This window comes from Lycorma delicatula, chromosome 11 (genome assembly GCF_047948215.1).
Source record: "Lycorma delicatula isolate Av1 chromosome 11, ASM4794821v1, whole genome shotgun sequence".
Classification (NCBI taxonomy): domain Eukaryota; kingdom Metazoa; phylum Arthropoda; class Insecta; order Hemiptera; family Fulgoridae; genus Lycorma; species Lycorma delicatula.
Genome location: NC_134465.1, coordinates 52,103,091 through 52,123,915, shown reverse-complemented (window position 1 = coordinate 52,123,915; position 20,825 = coordinate 52,103,091). Strand labels below are relative to the sequence as shown.

The following is a 20,825-nucleotide window of genomic DNA, read 5'->3' as shown; positions in this document are numbered from 1 at the left end:
AATAGATCACAAATAAATAAGAATCAATAATACATACTGAGTGACCTAGAATGGGGTCGAGCACTTTGATAATAGAACATGTCCATCCAAGTAGCAAAAATTGTAATTAAACAATTCAATCCCAGGATTCCGCTAGTAAATAAACAAAAAAAAAAAACACAGAATAATTGTTTTAATTAATCACTTTTATAACACTTTTTTTTTTTTTTTTTTTTTTTTTTTTTTTTAATATAAACTGCATTCAAAATATAATATAATTTGTGTAAAAAATAATATTTTTATGACAACTGATTTAAATAAATAACTTGTTTATCCAGTGACAGCATAGCAAAATAAAATAACATTCCAAAATGATTAAAAATTATATATTGTATACACTTAAAGATTTAATGGAAGATTTTCTTCCAAAAGACCTTCACAACTAATTTTAAATACCTTCTTAAATAGAGTTTCTGGTAGCTTATTTTAAAATAAGAATGTCCAATGCTAGTGGGTAGAAAACAAGAATCCCTGAGCTAGATATTACAATATAATATCTAATAGGGAGTTATCGAACTCTAAGTTTTAGCATCTTATGCATGGTGAGACTAACAGGCTCACACCTACAGCCACAGAACCAATAAGAGGGTGATGACAAAGAAAGGATAAAGTTGAGTGATAAAATATAAACTAGCAATTATTATAATTTTGAATACATTACCACCTTACACAGCATAAGGGTAAGGGGTATCATTATTGCTTAATACGCTTATCTTAAAAAATCAAAACCCTTTTGATTGTAATGGAATATTTAAATTCTCTTGTTTTATTTAATGGTCTTTTTTAAATCAAATTTAATGTGTTTGTAAATTTTGTTTTCTGTAAATTTACTATTTTTTTTTAATTGCTGTACAAGTATTTGGAAATTTGAGTGTTAGTTACTATTTTCTTTAATTATATTATTAATTCACCACGCAAGCTTAAAGCTTGAATACGGGAGTATGATGTAAACGTTTCGCACCATTCAAAAAACACCTTATCTGACTGGGATTTGAGTCTTCTAGATAAAAGGCAGAAATGTTATCACATTACCATACAGATCCGCATGATGATATCATGTTGATATATATATATGCTGTGTATTTATGCTGTGATTATTTTGTATTTTACAATGCCTATATGTGTTCATTTAACTGATGGTGAATGTATGTCGTCCATCTAATAGAGAATTTAGTACATATATTGAAATTAAAATTTTTATTCTTACAGGTTGCTCAGCTTATTAGTATTTTTTTAATTTTGTTTGATTTATGATTTTGTGTAATTTATTTATTGCTTTAAAAGTGAAACAGCACCCTTCTTTACTGAATATACATGAGGAATTTTGTAAACATTACACATGAATGTGCTTTTTATTTTGCTCTGTATTTTATGTAGTATTTTGTCTATAAGTGTTGATAAACCATTAACCTGTGCCAGATGTTTTATTGTATTAATTTCTAATAAGAAGTTGTTTGTAGTAAGTATAGTTGTCAGCTGACAAGGTGTTTTAGAGAAATATGTAAGGTGAAGTGACATCTGTAAAAAAACTGAATTTCTGAGCTTTGTGGGTTGGTTAGAAGTATTTTGAAAAAGTGTCTTTTTTCTGTTAAGTTTCTGGAACCACCATAAGGTAGGTTTCAGAGGATGAATGAGGACAATATGTATGAATGTAAATGAAGTGTAGTCTTGTACAGTCTCAGTTCGACCATTCCTGAGATGTGTGGTTAATTGAAACCCAACCACCAAAGAACACCAGTATCCATAATGTAGTATTCAAATCCATATAAAAGTTGAAAAAAAATTGTTATAAAGTGTCTCTAAAAATAATAATAGAAAACAATTTCACAGCTGGCTTTCTCTGGTAACCCTGGCATGAGATGTTTTATCTTAAAAATAGATGACCCATTTCCATGAGTTCATATCAGATTGATCGTAAGTGTTAAATTTCAGTACCAGATATATAACATTAAACAACAGTTGCTCAATCAATAAATAATGCAATGTTCATTGATGTTTTGTTGGTATCATAAACCATTATTCAGTTTACATGCTTAATACAAATGGAATTGTAATTATATGCTGAATATTTTCCAAGTATAACCTGTTATATGGTTTAACTGTTACATCATACCATTTGATTCAAAAACTTTGAAAAAGTTACTATGGCAGGATTAAGATTTTCCTGCAAATCATAGTAAATTAAAGAGAGATTAAAACATTTAGAAAGATTCAGGTCGTGAGAAGAAAAGTAAACTATGAAAATTATTATAATACAAACAGAACTGATATTTTAAATACAACTGCAGGTACCAAGTATAATAAACAAGATTAATAGTAATAATAATAAAAATTTAATTAATAATTTATTAATTAATGTTTTTAATTTACTTACAGAATAACTAAAGCCCCCAAACTAAATGATTTTTCTTCACGACGTGCGTAACAGTTTTCTTTTGGCAAAGATACATTAATATCAATACCATGATTGGCTAATGGTATGATTAGTGCTTCCTTCAGAGCCTCTTCAATATCTTTAACAGTGCATGAAGATGGTACACAAAATCCCCAATGGATTAAATCACGTGGCCTTTTTGATATATCTGAAGATGGCTGTAATTAAAAAAAAAAGAAAGTTCTTATTGCTTAATTTTACATATAGAATGAAAATAACAATTTTCTTGATGTCTGTAGCCTCAGTGATGAATAAAATAGTATGCAGATGATGTTTTGTTCTAGGCTAAGAACATACTTATAATTATTATTATAATATGTTTTAATGGATAATGGGAAAAAAGTCAATTTTCTTTACTTCAAAGATATCAGTTTAAGTAACTATAATTTTTTCATTTGCCAAACCTCATGATGAAGCTGTAACTTCTCAACCTTTCATCCAGAAAGTTCCAAGTTTATATCTCAATCAGGTAAACCATTTTTTATTCAGTATGAAATTTCCATTTCATATTCTCATGCACAAGCTTTGAGCTAGCTTATATGATGAATTAATCATAAAAAAATTCAAAGAGGTCTTAAAATTACACCTAAATGATGTATTTTCTCTACAACAAATGAACCTATTTAAAAAAAGAATCAAACATAATTGAAAAGTTTTAAAATCAACTAGTACACTTTATTTTAAGATGAAAGTTTCAGAAAAACTATATCTATGTGTAAACTATCTTTCACTCTAAATCAAGCCTTTATAGAGACAGATTCTGAACATTCATTTATAAATAAAATATATGTAGTAGGTTGATTGTAAAAACTATTCAATTTATTTAATGTTGTGTATCACTGGTATCAAAATTATAATATAACATTTGTTTTGTACAAGCATAATCAATTTTTATGAAAACTTGAATAACTGAAAATTCCTAGATTTAAACATGCCAGAAAGATTTACAGCTGTTCTGAAGACTGGAGTAGATTTGCAGTGATCGAAAAATGTCACAAATATTGCAGAAGTTCTTTGTTTAGTTCATCTTAAAAATTTATTAAATAACTTGAAATCAAAACTAATTTGTTTCAGACATTATTTCAGCCGAATCATTAAATTTTGGTGGTGTATTTCTTCAATTCAGAGAATTAGAAATCCAGGATCATTTACTGATGATTGAGAAGATGGTTTGAACTACTGACACAGAGGGAAACATTCAGTGGATGAGATCCTACTTAGACAAGTGTTAGATAAGATGTGAGTATGAGGCATTTGGAATCAGTGTTGCACAAGTAAACTCAATACCCATTTGGAGAGTATTGCATGATCTGGTAGTTATTCTTATCATTATAACAAGTGAAGAGCTCTGCATCTGTTAATTTTCTGTTATGAGTTATATTTTGTTGTTAATATTACAGAAAATTCATATAATGAATTCATTACATCATTCATCAATGAGTTTCAAGATAAAAATTGGCTCTCAGATCATTGTTTGGAACCCATAAATCACGTAGACCTGTATTAATTAAATAAAAAATTTTAAGTAAATAAATAAAAAACATATATTTTCTTCACCATCATAATGAGCAAAATATGTGTTCAAATAATTTTCATTTACACCTTTAAAGATTTTTTAAATTTTTATTTAGTACTTTTCTATTTATTTAATATCTTCATGAATTCATTTGTTATTATTTTTATATAATAATTAAATACAAAATAATTCTATTGGTGTTTATTGATGTAACAAGTTTTAAAAGGTGGCACAAATAACTTTTATAAACATCAATGGATAAATTCATTAGTAGATACTAGCAAAAGACTATATGCGAGTTGATATTTTTGATGGCGGTATCATATGACCACATTTTCTATTTGAATGTAATATATTAATATATATTAAAATTTCAAACAATAATTTTTTGCAAGAAATTCTTTTAGACATCATAAAAATATTTCTTTGCACATAATACATCATTTATACAACATTTATGTTGGTGCATTTTAGCTTACATATAAGGGAACTGTTTAGTAACATATATGAATAAAAATTGACTGGAAGAACACGTATATATTTTTTTTTAGGGGCGTGAAAAACACTTTACATGTTATCACCGCCCAGGACAAAACTATAACAAAAAATTCTTCTTCTTGAATAAGAAAAATATTAATAAAATAAGATTAAAACTAAAATGAAACAGTATGATAAGATCAAAACTAAAATAATAGAAAAATTAACCATTAAGATAAAATATCAACACGATTAAAAAACAAAAAAAAAAAAAAACAGAATTTATCATTGGATAACATTAAATTTTATGGAGCATACTTCATAAAAGTAACAATATAATTGATATTTCAGTATATTTGATACTTCATAGAAGTAACAATATCCAATCTAGTACAGTCTTATCATTGCCTAGTATGTGGTGAATGTTCTTTAGTAATTTATATTTACGATGTAGTACTGTGTAACATATGCAATCGACAAGGATGTGGTGCTCAATAAAGCGGCAGTTACACCGTATTCAGAGAGGTTGCACCGTATACAGAGAGGTGTGCATTTTCTGCTGACTTGTGAGTAACTCTGGTATATCCTGACCACAATCAGCAATGACCACTTCCTTTCAATGACAACACAGTATCTTTGATGTATCAAAGTTTATTATCTAGAGTAGCAGTCCAGTCACCTTGCCACTTTGCTTGAAGACTGTGTTGTACAGCCAGGGGCATGTCCAGCTGTTCCACCTGATCTTTATCAATGTTGGATTTTATTTGTAAGAGGTCAGATGAAAGCACTGGAGTACACAGTGGTTTATTAAGACTAAAGAGGACCCAAAGGATTTCATAGTGAAAGCCCCCCCTCCCGCTAATAACAAATCAGGAAAAAAATTTAAAAAAAATTACTGTATACCTGCTCTTTGAGCAGCTTTAATCCTTGTTTTTTTTGCATGTACAATTTAGTTTATTGTACTTAATTTTAAATGACAATTATTTCACTGAAAATAAATTATTATTAATGAATTTGAATAATACAATTAATATATTTTTTCAATCTTAATTTCCATATATTTCAGGGTATCTAAAATCTGAAAATGTTTATAATTAGTTGATGTTTTACTTCTTATTTTTGATTTACAGTTCTTTACAGGACATTGGAATTTCAGAGTTTTACCACTATTTATTATGATCAAATTAATTTTTTTATTTTTATTTATTGATTTTTAAAATTTCCAGATATTGGAAAATAATATTAATAATAATAAAAAAATCTCATTTTATTTTCTTATTAATTTTTATATTATAGTAATTTTAATATTTTTCAGAATTTTCAATTTTAAGGGACCCTTGAAATCAATAAGCAACTGCCTAGTCCTCTCTCTTTTTTCTGTTTAGCCTCTGGAATCACCATAAGGTATTACTTCAAAGGATAAATGAGGGTGATATGTATGAATGTAAATAAAGTGAAGTCTTGTGTTGACCATTCCTGAGATGTGTAGTTAATTGAAACCCAACCACCAAAGAACACTGGTATCCTAATCTAGGATTCAAATCCTTATAAAAGTAAATTCCTTTACTAGGATTTGAACCTTAGAATTCTCAACTTCGAAATCAACTGTCTAGTCCTGCCTGTTTGTTAATCCACCACTGAAGATACACATAATTTGTTGATAATGAAGAAATATAATCTAACAACATATTTTTCATGATTACATAACCATTCAAAATCAATATCTGAAAAGTTTTTTACATCCCTTGAACTCATACATTTATGGTTGCATTGCATCAAATTGTTGATCATTTTGAGCACCTATTTTAAAATCATGTTAAAAAGCAATTACATGTTTAGTAACACTGTAATTATTTACTTTATCTTTTTAAGTATTTAGGGATTCTATTATTTCCCCACCAAGAAACTCATTGTTTCAAAACAGAAAGTTGTTGTTAATATTATCTATCACAATCTAATGCATGCCTATCACACATGAAACACCTGAGATACAAGAGGCACTAGCCAGAGTTACCTTCTCTGAGAGTAATGATTTTCATTATGTAGGCAGTCCCTGTGGTGGAGTGAGTGAAGATTGTAGGATTAAATAATATCACCTGTATTTGTATGGACTTGGCATGCCGATGTATGAGTATAACATCATGTTGGGCTTAATGAAGAACACAATGGAAAACAACTTTACTCCTCTCTTCGTAGTAAGGGTGGAGTGGTATACTTATTTATTATTCTTCAGAATGGTTGTCATTTTTTAAGAGTGATATCTTGATCTGACGTGAGTGTAACTCACGTCAGATCAAGATAACCATTATGGTTATGGCACTTAAAACTCCTGAAGCATTATTACTCATATTTATGTATTTTTACAAACATTAAAATAAAATATTCTTCTTTAACATTCATTAGTCCATGACCATGTTATTAAAAAACGTATATTTCTTTAATTTAAGCGCTGATACTAAGTACTGCAATTATTGAAATATAAAAATTATGTAAATGGATATTTTTAAACCTTGAAACCTTTTGAAAGTTGAAAATATTTAAACTTTGAAAAATTTAAATATCAGGCCTTTATATTATCGGTCTAAGACATATTTTTAAACTGCTGATTTCTGAAACTGTACTGTTCCATTCTATTTAAGTATTATACCTTCTTTTTCACTGCATATCGGTGGATGATTTTTATCCAGTCAGTAGCCAAATTTGATTTTATACATCACAGATAAATAAACATATATATATATATATATATATATATATATATATATATATATAAGGAATAATTTACTCATATACTCAATCTAATATTCACAGAAAATTATATACCTTGAATTCATCCCATGCTGATGCATAAATATCTGGTGATTCATATTTTGATTTTTCATCAGGGATGTGATATGCTGGATATGTGTCTTTACTTGGAGCAAATTTAATTGTTGTTAAACAATATTTACCATCTAAATCTTCAGCCGGTACACTTATCTTCACACATTCATCAAAATGGCCCAACTGAAAAACATTACCAATGAGCAGACCACTTGGAATGCTATTCGATGAGTCCAACACTGAAAAAAAAACAAACTATTATTTGATGCAATTATATTAAAAAAAAAATTTAGATAAGATATAATATTTTTTAGGTTTTCGCTTTAAGATATAGAACACAATGTCAAAGAAAAGTGTCTTTGTTCTCTTGATTTTTACTTGTTTATTAATGATTCTCCTCAAAACCTTCAACTACTTGTTACTCTCTTTGTAGATGATTAAACTGTATGTTTATCTGAGATAACTATTTAAATTGGAAGTTGCTTCCATGTTAGCAGTCCAAAGAATTATTTTCTGGGTGGATTGTAACCATTTAACTTTATATATGGATCAAAGCATTGTACTACTTTCCTCAAGTAGATGTAACTTTTCTAATTATGAGAAAAGAATTCCCATTAATGTTAACAATAGTATATTTCTTGTATGTAAGCAAAATTTCTGGTTGCTTTATTATATTATAATTTTTCTTGGGATGGTTAAATTGATTTTGTTTGGAAGAAAATTGATTGTATTATTAAGCAAACTACTGTAGTATCTTAATTAAACTAAGCTTTTCGTCCCTGTTAAATACTTTTTATGCCTTTGTGTATTTACGTCTGAATATATCATCTGTTAGGGCTACCTCAAAAAGTCAGGATGAGTTTTCAAGATACAAAATGGTTATCATTGTTTGGCACCAGTAAGAATGAATAATGTAAACTGATATTTATAAAATTAAAAATGTTAACTTATCTGTGTTTATATTTATAGGATTATTGCAAAAAAGAATATTCGTTTATTTTAAAAACATATCAATATATACCTCTACCAAATCAGAAAAAAATAACTGTTTTTATTTAATTTAATATAGTACTTCAGCTTATGATACTTTTAGTAAATTACAGAACCGTTTAAAAAATCTTCCCACCAGTCTAACACAATTAAATTATTATTTAATACAATTAAATAATTTTCACTTCCAGAAAAAATTTTACTCTGTTTATGAGTTTTTACGTCCTTACACAAAGTAAAGGTAGTATTGTGATTGCGAAAAATTCAGATTTCAATGGAAATATCCATTTTCACCATCTCTGAATTCATTTTGACTAGTTTCCGTGTGATGTCTGTATGTACATATCTCACATAACTCAAAAATGATTAGCCGCAGGATGTTGAAATTTTGGATTTAGGACTGTTGTAATATCTAGTTGTGCACCTCCCATTTTGATTACAATCAACTGAACCAGAAGTGTCCAAAAAAGCCTAAAATCCAAAACAATTTGGGTTTTGTACTTTTTCTTAACTACAGTAATGAACCCTCATTGAGAGCTTTTCAGCGATATATCATAAGTGGTACATATTTTCATTGGTTCCAAAGTTATAGCCAAATAAAATTTTAATAAATGAAATATTTTGATCTTATAAGGAGATTGGTTCAAAAAAAGGATCTCCTTTTCTTTTTTTTATTTATTTTTTCTTAATTAAAATATATTGATTTATTAATAGATTTACAATCAGAGGTTAATAATGATTGTAAAAGAAGTTTTACAATAAATAATAATAAAAAAAAAATATGAAAAAATATCACAAGTTATTAATGAATAAAATTTTATGTACTTTTAATTTAAAAAAAAAAAATGTGTACGTAATTTAATAGGCACACAAGTAAGTCTTGTGGTGTCCGAATCAGATTTGGTGAAACATCTGATTATTCATTTTTGATTTCATTTTGTTGATGGTTACGTCAAAATAATTTAAAAAAACATAGTATTAAATAGATATAAGACATATATTTATTTAAAGAGTAATAAAGGGACTTTTACTGTAACCTTAAACTTCAGGAAAGATTATTGAATTAATAATTGTATAAATATTTTATGTTATTGATGTTAATAACTAATATTTTAGCAATTATGTAACTGTCCACTTTATTAAAGAATTGGACGATCGTATCTCACTTTCAAATGAAATAAATTGCAGCAAAAAATGTGCATACGCAATTTAATAGGTGTACAAGGAAGTCATCTTGTGTCCAATCAGATTTAAAATAGTACTAAAAATAATTTTAAAAAAAAACCTGAGTTTTTTCCATCTCTGTTTAATGCGCACATATAATTTTCATTAATGACTTATGAACTTTAGACTATTTTGCAGTTTCTTTTTTAATTATAAAATTTACACGTTAACCTTAACATTACTTCAGGTCTTTATATTTTTAATAATAGTTATTATATATAATAATAATAATCCTTTAATCATATGTGATTAAAGAATCAATCTTAATAAGTGGGTGTTTCTGTAATATTGATATGATCAATATTTAAAACACAATTTCCTTGAACTGCTGGGCAGTTCCTCATTTTTAAACTGGGGAGTAGTGTATATATAAAAGTAAATATATATATTTACTTTAGGAAAGTATATATATATATATATATATATATATATATATATATATACACACTTTATATTCTTGATATGGCATATTGGATTTGATAATTAATTATTGATGTTCTGTATTAGTTGTATGTATTATTAAGTAAATTCATTAATAATTATAAAAAGTTCATTCATCTGCACTTTGTCCTTTATTTATAAATAATTATGTAATGATACATTAAAGATCTTAAAAAATTAAGAGAGTTCAACATCACACTAACTTAATCATTTAAAATTACAATATGAACTTTAAAAAACATACTGAAATTACATAACTCAATTTTCTTAAGCATATAATATCCCCTTTGGCAGTCTACTAATTTGAAAGAAAAATTATATCTAACCGTAATCTCAGAATCGACAATTTTTAGGAGTTACGTAATTCATATATATTATTAACTGTACAAAATTTTAACTTATATAACAAATCGTTATTGTGATACACAGTTAATCTCGCATATAAATTACTCTGCCTCCTTTTTTGTTTGATTCAAATTCTTTAAAACAGTTATATTTTAATAGCTTATTCATTAAGCAAAATTTAAAACATTTATTAGTTCTAAGTGTTGACTGCCTACACTCTTTTACCGCTTGACTTCAAGGAGTGGTTGATCTTAGTCTGTTCAAGGACTACATGTTTACTGGGGTACATTTAAACTTTGAAGCTGCAGGGCTGGCAAGCCAGTTGCAGTAATTGGATTTGTCTATGTACAATACACTCACACATACACACCAAGATTTGGCAGCAAGCTGAAAAAACTGGTTGAAATAGTTTATTCCCCACCACTAAAAAATAAAATATTCTGTTTTTTTTTCGGCTCTGATTCTTTTAAAAAAAAGTTTTTCTTTATCAGTTTAAGGAAAATAAAAATTTAATTAGTTTTTACCTCTATAATTACACTGGACCCAATTTAAGATGCAATCTTTTTTCATTAGTCATAAAATTTACATTTTTATTTTTCAGTATTTTTAAACAATTCTTTTTTTTAGATTTAATTTTTTTAAGGATCACCTCTTTAAAAAAAAACAATTTTTTCTAAACTGCCTCTGCAGAGAAAGGGAGCCCCCCAAAATTTTTTTTTTTTTTTATTTGAAATTTGGAAACTTTGATACTTAAATCTTATTTTGGTAATCATTGTAATCAATAAAAAAAAATCCCTATTGTTTTGGGGGGCCAAAAAAATTTTAAAAAATTCGGAAATTTTAAATTGATACGAAAATAAAAGGTAAAACTTTTAAAAATTGATATATTGCAAAGCCCTTTACAATGAAAAAGGTGTGCAAGGTATTGATTGTATGACTTGATTAGAGTAGCCGGGAAAGTCATGTAACATTTTGCCAGCATTTTGTTTTTAAATTGTTTAAATTTTACTTACCCGAAAATCTTCTGAGAAACCGTGCGTCAATATTGTTTTTGTACATTTTTTTATCTTTGTTCCATTAAAAATAAAACAAAAAACCACAAGTGTTATTTTGTACATCTTTTTACAAAATATCTGATGTAGACACTAATGACTTCCTTGTACGCCTACTAAATTACGTAAACACATTTTTTTTATAAAATTTTATTTCATTAATAACTTCTGATATTTTTTATTATTATTTTTTTTTTATTGTTATTATTTATCGTAAATTTGTTTTTACAATCAGAGGTTAATAATTATTAATAAATCAATATATTTAAATTAAGCAAAAAAGTTAACAAAAGGAAAAGAAAATGTGATGTCTGATGAAGTCTGATTCGAACCGATGTGCCGTCCCCTTGTGAGATTCAAATATTTCAGTCATTAAAATTTTATATGGCTAATTCTGTAACCATTGAAAATAAATACCACTTATGATATATCGTTAAAAAGCTCTCAATGAGACTGTAGTTAAGAAAACGTCCACAATCCAAATTGTTTTGGATTTTGGGCTTTGTTGGACACTTTTGGTTCAGTCGATTGTAATCAAAATGAGAGGTGCACAACTAGATGTTACGTAAATCCAAAATTTTAAAATCCTACGGCTAATTGTTTTTGAGTTATGCGAGATACAGACTTCACGCCTAAACTAGTCAAAATGGATTCAGGGATGGTCAAAATGGATATTTCCGTTGAAATCTAAAAACTGAAATTTTTCGCGATCACAGTACTTCCTTTACTTCGTACAAGCAAGTAAAAAAGATTGATAATTCTTATGGAAAAATTTAATCTTTTTCATGATTTTTTTTTTTAGGGCACAGTAACATGGCAAAGCTAATCGTAAAATTAGAGATAGTGAACTCTTGATCTTTACGCCACTGAAAATGATAGTAACTTAATTATTCTTTAAACAGAATATATATAACTGGACTTATTGTAGACTGATTTCGTTCCTCGCACACACACACACACACACACACACACAGAGTTACATTACAGAGAATAACCTGAGAATAGATGATGCATTACATTCCATAAGCCAGTTGTGTTGCCTATGGCTACTTTGCAGGAAAACTCACCGCGTGAACGAATGTAATGCAACTGCAACCTATGCTTTTTTATTTTAACTGTAATAATAATTATTCAGTCCTATAGCAGCTATCATGGGGTAATGTCTATCATTAGGTCTATCATTAGTAGACTCGGTCGATATTACATTGTCCAGTTATATAAAGTCATTTGCATGTATGCGTAATCACGTTAACAATTAATTTTTAACAATTACATTTTAATTGAAAAATTAAGTTCATGTTTTTTAAAAACGAAACTCGTTGAGTTTTAAACTTAATTTATATATAAATATATATATTTATATGATTAATATAAAATTTAGTATGAAAATATTATTTAAATTAAAATTTATTATAATCTAAACTCTACAGAGAAATAATAGCGGAATATATAATGTTTCAAATCAATTTCAGATTTAATATTTTTCATTCGATATAATTTCCAACTTATATCAGATGTTTCATTTTAATCACCCAATGCGATTTTATCGTAAACTACGCATAAACAAAAAAATGATTTAACAAAATTTTACTCAGATTGGAAGGGGACACCATGAAGTGTCCCAATTACAAAACCTTGGATTTGACCTTGACCTTATTTCAAGATTAAAATTTTTTTTTTAAATAAAATTATCTATTTTTGACCCTACTAATCAAAAAAGCAGAAAATTTTACGTTGGAATATGTGGTTACAGATAAGACCTTGGAACCCACCGGGTTGGTCTAATGGTGAACGCGTCTTTCCAAATCAGCTGATTTGGAAGTCGAGAGTTCAGCGTTCAAGTCCTAGTAAAGTCAGTTATTTTTACACGGATTTGAATACTATATCGTGAATACACTTCATATACACTCATACATATCATCTCCATTCTTCCTCTGAAGTATTATCTGAAAGGTAATTATCGGAGGCAAACAGGAAAAATAAAGTTGAAAGATATGACCTTGGACCTTTTTTTGAATATTTAATGGCTAACCATGAGAGATAGTGTTAAACGAGTTACATATTTTTGAAGGTTACACAATATTCCTGGAATATTTATTATCCAGGCCATTTATCTCACAAAATATGGAAAAGGGCATAAAAATTACTTTACAGAAGTTACGTGGATAGGAGGAGAATATCCGACGGTGACCTTAACCATGACCTTGAGCCTCTTTTGGAGGTCCACTCAAGGTCATTGAGGTTTTTCAAATGGAATTACCTTTTTCGATAGTACCAATGGAAAGAACAAAAAATGTTACGTCGACATACTTAAATTTAGTCCTGACGTTTTATGATTATGTTTCAATTTTCTAGCTTCTTGAAGTTCCATCATTTAGGTGTTAATCACATACAGTATCCAATTAACACAATTTTCTGATTCAAGATAGTACCAGATAAAATACTCTTCTCACAATTTAGAAATCACTGACTGTAAATACCTGAGAAAACAGTCCAGCATCCGTATAACACTATCTCTGATGGCCGTATGACCTTCAAAAAGGTTCCAAGGTCATGTTGTAATCACATATTCAAATGTAAATTTTTTCGCTCTTTTCATTGGTGGGGTCAAATATAGGTAATTCCATTTGAAACTATAATGTTAACCTTGAAATAATGGTCAAGGTCAGATATATGGTCACCGTGAGGTATCTCCCTCCGTTCTGAGTACCTTTAGTTTAGGTAATTTTTTCGTAATGTGTGTAGTTAACAAGAAATTCGCCTGGGGCGATTAAAATGGAACCCTAGGTAATAATAACTCAATAACAAATTCTTTAAAAATATTTTAAAATCGATAATGAAAAAAAGGATAAGATAAAGAACAAATAATGATTACGCGATTGTCCACGTTTTACGACTTCTTAGTTTAAAAAACACAAAAAAAAGTAATAGAAATTTCGGAAAGATATATACACATACATACCTGTACTTTGATCTATATCTGGTACTGGTCCGACGTAAGTTCTTTGAAAATGGTTAAAATAATATCCAAAAATAAATTAATATATGTGTGGGTATTGATGTTATTACATTTTGAACAAAATTAAAAAAGGGATGTGTAGTTTTTGCCATTTTTACTTCCTTGTACGAAGTAAAGGAAGTATATTGTGATCGCGAAAATTTCGGTTTTCAGATTTCAACGAAAATATCCATTTTGATCATCTCTGAATCCACTTTGACTAGTCTCGACGTACGTACGTTTGTATCTCGCATAACTCAAAAACGATTAGCCGCAGAATGTTGAAATTTTTGATTTAGGACTGTTGTAACATCTAATTGTGCACCTCCCCTTTTTATGGTAATCATCGACTAGACCAAACGTGTCCAAAAAAGCCCAAAATGAAAAAAAAATTGGATTTTGGAGTTTTTCAACGAAATATCATAAGTGGTATTAATTTTCATTGGTTCCAGAGTTATAGCCAAATAAAATTTTAATTAATAAAATATTTTGATCTTACAAGTGGAAAGCATGTCCGTTCGAATCCGACTTCATCTCCTTTTTTTTTAATTTAAATATATTGATTTATTAATAATTATTATATGTTAAACAAAGATGGTACACCGATTTATAATACGAAAGAAAAAGTCGATAGGTGGATGGAATATATTGAAGAGTTATAGGTGTAAATTAAATAGAAAATGGTGTTATAGAGAAAGAAGAGGAAGTCGAAGAGGATGAAAGGTGAGAAATAATACTGAGATCTGAATTTAAGAGAGCATTAAAAGATTTGAATGGCAGAAAGACTTCTGGAATAGACGGAACATCTGTAGAATTACTGCGCAGTGCAGATGAGGAAGCGATAGATAGATTTTACAAACTGGTGTGTAATATTTACGAAAAACAAGAAGTTCCGTCAGACTTCAAAAAGTGTGTTATAGTCATGATACCAAAGAAAGCAAGAAAGAGCAGATAAATGTGAAGAATACAGAACAATTATTTTAACTAGGAGTCGTGCATCAAAAATTTTAACTAAAATTCTGTACAGACGAATTGAAAGAAGAGTGGAAGAAGTGTTTAGGAGAAAACCAATTTGGTTTCGGGAAAAGAATCGCGACAAGGAAAGCAATTTTAGTGCTCAGATTAATAGTAGAAGGAAGATTAAAGAAAAACAAATCAACATACTTGGTTTTCGTAGACCTAGAAAAGGCATGTGATTTTTTGACTTTCGTACCGCCTCTTCACGGTGGTTCGTTTAATACGACATAAGGCCGTTTTCTTATACGCTGTGGAGTACGGTCCTCTCGGCAGATGTCCCGGAGATGGCCGTGTTCAGACACGGCCGCTCTCCCGAACAGTCTGCGTACCTGCGCCACGTTACTTTTTAAATTTTACGTAGAACTAGCAGTTACTGATGTTAAAGAACAATTTAGATTAGGAGTAACAGTGCAAGGTGAAAAGATAAAGATGCTACGATTTACTGATATAGTAATTCTAGCTGAAAGTAAAAAAGATTTTTGAAGAAACAATGAATGACATGGATGAAGTCCTACGCAATAACTACTGCATGAAAATAAACAAGAACAACATGAAAGTAATGAATTGTAGTAGAAATAATGAACATGGATCACTGAATACAAAAATAGGAAGAGAAAAGATTACGAAATTATTTTATGCAATGAAAATGTTTATGTAGAAGAATTTTGTTATTTGGGAAGTAGAATTACTAAAGATGGACGAAGCAGGAGCGGTATAAAATTCCGAATAGCACAAGCTAAACGAGCCTTCAGTAAGAAATATAATTTGTTTACAACAAAAATTAATTTAAACATCAGGAAAACATTTTTGAAAGCGGAGCGTAGCTTTATATGGAAGTGAAACTTGGACGATCGGAGTACTTGAGAAGAAAAGATTAGGTGCTTTTGAAATGTGTTACTATAAGGCCACATATTAAGGCATCATGGAAGGCCGCTTTAATATTGGAAGGACAGGTAGAAGGAAACATTTGTGCAGGCAGGCAATGTTTGGAATATTTAAAACAAATTGATAGGGATGTAAGATGTAGGGGGTATACCGAAATGAAACGACTGGCACTAGATAGGGAGTCTTGGAGAGCTGCATCAAACCAGTCAAATGACTGAAGACAAAAAAATTAATTAACCTCTGATTGTAAAAAAAAAATTACAATAAATAATAATTCGATAGTAACAATAAAAAAATTATGAAAATATCAGAAGTTATTAATGAAATAAAATTTTATGTACTAAAAAAATGTGTGTATATAATTTAATATACTGTACAACGAACTCACGTGGTGTTCACATCAGATGTTTAATATTTATCTGTTGTTTCATACTTTTAACTGCAATAAAGCTATTTTTAATAAATTAAAAAGCTAGCAAAGGATTACAAAACTCTCCTGGTGATGTTTCTTATGTTCATCATATTATTAAAATAGAGATTAATTAATAAAATAAAGTAATTTATTACTATTATTGTTCTTTTTATATGTTACGAAACAGCGCTCATGAATAGCTATGGTCATTATCCAGGTAGAAATTGGTAGATTATGAAGAGATATCATACTTTCCCGGGATTATTCATTTTAATTATTATATAAATAATTTATTTAATTTTAAATAATATTATTGTTATTATTATTGTATTTACTATATTTTTATTATAGCGTACTGTATAATAATAGACCGTACCCTCTCGCGTTAAGACGCCCACCCGAAAAATAATGGTACAGTTTTTTGTAAAAAAGTTAGAACGTAAAATTTTCAATTGATTTCTACTAATTTTTGTGTGTACTTTAAAACTGTTTTAAAATTTAAATGGTCATTAAATACTAAATTATATACAATAATCTCGGTACAACTATAAACACTGTATAAAGTATGAAGTACACGTAGGCTAGCAGACACGCCTAAAACAATAAAGAACCTATAAATGATCATTTTAAAATAAGAGCGAGTTAAAACATTAATATTGGTAAAATCTGAAGAAGAATTCTTACCAGTTTTTTAATCAATCTTCATGGTTGTTTGAATGTCAGAAATGACGTCATTCCAGTAGGAATTTAAACTTGCACCTGTTTTTCTATCTCAAAGTCTGTTTTCATTGGTTGTTACATATCCACTAAAACTGTCCATCGCTAACGTATTTGTCAATTTTAAAATGGTTTTATCACCGACAACATTAATTACTACTTTCTCGTCTAGATAGCGCTATAGTTCTAGAAGGAAAGTATTGTAATCGGTCCAATTTGGGTATATGCGGTTTTTACCCGATCTTGACGTTATGACCCCTAAGGAACCCAAAAAAAAAAAACGGATGGAAATTTTCCGGATGTTAATGTTCATATGTACGTGTGTGTGTGTGTGTGTGTGTGTGTGTGTGTTCGGTATCGGCCTCTAAATCACCTTATATCTCCAGAACTATTGGACCGATTTTAACCAAAGGGTATTCAGATTACTTCTATATCTGGGGCATTTATGCCATTAATTTTCAACTTAAAAGATCACCTTTAAAGGTCACCCTCAATACCTCGAGATTTCACGTAATTAAAGTCATATTTTTTTAACAATTAAAAAATGACGATATTTGCAAAAAACGTTTTGCAAAATCGCACCCCTACCTCAAAAAATGTTATTGTAGTCATCTGCTACGTTGTGACGTCACAGATGAGCGGTAGAATTAAATAAATGAAAAATATTTAAAGTGCAAAAAGGTAATGTGATCTGGTTGGGTTTCGAACTTCATCGCCCGGTTGACTCGCTACCTGGTGAGTTAAGGCTCACGGCTACACCAATCTGCCGACCGTACAAGCGAAATTTGTTCTATGTAATTTGGGAAATTACATTAGTTTATTTTTTGCCGACCGTCACCGCTAGTACCGCCTCACTCACGCGAATTAAATACGGTATGCACGCACACGCTTTAGTTAGAATCATTGAATTAAAAAACCGTATATATATATATATATATATATATATATATATATATATTTATGTATCGTATGACACTCTCGGTAACGTAAGGATAACAACGCGGGGTCATACATCTAAAATCAGTTGAGCCGTTGAACTGCTACGGTGGAACAAAGATACATAGAAACTACATCCTAAATACATTACACTCCTTTTTCGGCAATCGTGTAATAAATTATTGGAGTATAAACCGCGGTGAATATTTTTTAAAAGAATTAAAAATATTTTATTTTTTCAAAGGTGTAAATTTATTGTACTAAAACAGATATTTTTAATTTTATCAAATTCGTAAGATTTTTTTTTTGCAAAGTTTAATATTAATAAAAGTTGATTTTTTTTAGTGTTTCGTAGACTATTAAATCAATTTTTTGTAATAAAACTTTCAACACGTTTTTATAATAAAATTTACGCATTTATTAGTGAGTAATTAAAAAAATTATCGTACTTCTAACCTAAAAAATGCTTTCTTCCAGAATTTTTCTGTTTTACGTTGGAAATAAAGAAAACTATGGGAAATAAAGTTCTGGCACATATTTTATTAGATTTTTTACGTCAAATAAGAGAGATAAATATTAAAAATTAAAAAACACAACTGCCGGAAAAAAACATTGTTGACAAACAGTGCTCTTTTTGTTCTGATTTGGTTTCATCTTGATTTTGTATTATAAAAGTAAATACCTCATTTGAATTTTGAAATCGGAAGATTGGTTGCGAAGATATAACAAAATTTCCGAATAGCCGTGATTTGTTAGATCGAGAGTGTACTTGATGCTTGCGTAAGTTAGACTTGAACCTACTAAAAAATACCCCAATTGAATTTAATGCAAAATCGGACGATTATTTGTAGAGATATTATAACATCACTCCAATGAACTTCCCAAAACAGCACCTAAGGGGCACCCCGTTTGTTACCAATTGATGGTGAAGATGGATCTAGCCTCGCACGAGGTGCTCGCATCATGTCATTACTCTAGCCTTACACGCAGTCCTTCACGGAAAGCCCATTATTATTAAACAGGAATTTTTTAACTAATTTAATATTATTTTAATTTATTTAACATAAATTTAATTCTATTGCTTTTCTAATACTATTTTATTCGATTGATTCAAATCATTAAGTTTGAACCCAGCTGACCCAGTGACAGAGGCTCATAATTCACAATTCATTAATTCAGTTCATTAAAGTATATGCTTCACCCGGAAAATCTCTCCACTACCATATATATATATATATATATATATATATATATATATGTAACCTATTACACTCCTGGTAACGTAAGATTCCAACGCCGGGTCATACATATAAATCGGTTCAGCCGTTGAGCTGCTATGGTGGAACAAACATACATATATACACACACCCTAAACACATTTTTGGGTAGCCCTGTAAAAACATAAGAAACCATCAAGTTTACCCTTTATGTACCGAAATTTCACCGGGGGAACTGAAATCCACACGAAATGCTGAATATATACGTATGTATATGTCGCAGGGAAATGATGAAAACGAAGATTTGATCAAATCCCTAAGGTAGATGATCAATTCACGGAAAATGTTAAAATTACAACTCTGCGGGGTGATTTCCCTAAAGAAAGTAAGTAATTTGATCAAATCCCTTAACTATTTTAGTGAAAAGATGAAATAATATAATTAATTTTGTAAAACTTAATTTTATTTAAAGTTTAAAGTTAATTTAATTTTAGTTTTAAGTTAAATTAGTTTTGTTTAAAGTTAATTTTGTAATTAACTATATAGAAAAAAATCAAAATCAATTACAAAATTAACTATAAACAAAATTAATAAATAATACAGATAAACAAAAATTAAATTAATAAATAATATAAAATTAATTATAAACAAAATTAACTTTAAACAAAACTAACTTAAAACTAAACTAAACTTTTTTTTGGTTTAACCTCCGAGTCCACCGTTAGGCATGCTTTGAGGATGAGATGAATGATTTGTTGCATGTGTGAAAATACCATGCCTGACCGGGATTCAAACCCGGGACCTCTGGATGAAAGGCCGGAGTTAACTTAAATTAAACTTAACTTAACTTAACTTAAACTAAACTTAACTTTTACAAAATTAATTATATTATTTCATCTTTTCATTAAAACCACCCCACAGAGTTGTAATTTTAGAATCTTCTGTGAATTGATCATCTACCTTAGGGATTTGATCAAATTTCCGTTTTTATCATTTCCTCGCGATATATATATTATAATTGATCTATTATAATATATAATTATACATTTACATATATACATAAAATTTTAAAGTAGTCCCAAAATTTAACGTTTTAGATGATAATATATTTAGTATAATAAATATTATATTTAACAATAAATTAAGTTGTATTTATTTAAGAATCCATAAATTCACTTATAAATTAAAAAAACATAAATAAACATTTTGAAAATTACTCTATTTTTATCAAGTTATAAAAAAAAGCTGATAAATGAAACACCATTTATTTCACCCGTTAATAAATATTAATAAAAAATATAC

At 28.7% G+C, this 20,825-nt stretch overlaps 1 protein-coding gene across 1 annotated transcript in view; it reads right to left on the bottom strand.

Moving 5' to 3' along the window:
• The window catches only part of LOC142331937 (nose resistant to fluoxetine protein 6-like), a 67,058-nt gene that overhangs the window by 28,923 nt on the left and 17,310 nt on the right, over nucleotides 1-20,825 (bottom strand). The window contains exons 4-5 of the mRNA XM_075377990.1: nucleotides 7,290-7,528; nucleotides 2,414-2,631 (exon numbers count right to left, since the gene is read on the bottom strand). Coding sequence (XP_075234105.1) covers nucleotides 2,414-2,631; nucleotides 7,290-7,528 — 457 coding nt within the window. The remainder of the gene's footprint in view (nucleotides 1-2,413; nucleotides 2,632-7,289; nucleotides 7,529-20,825) is intronic.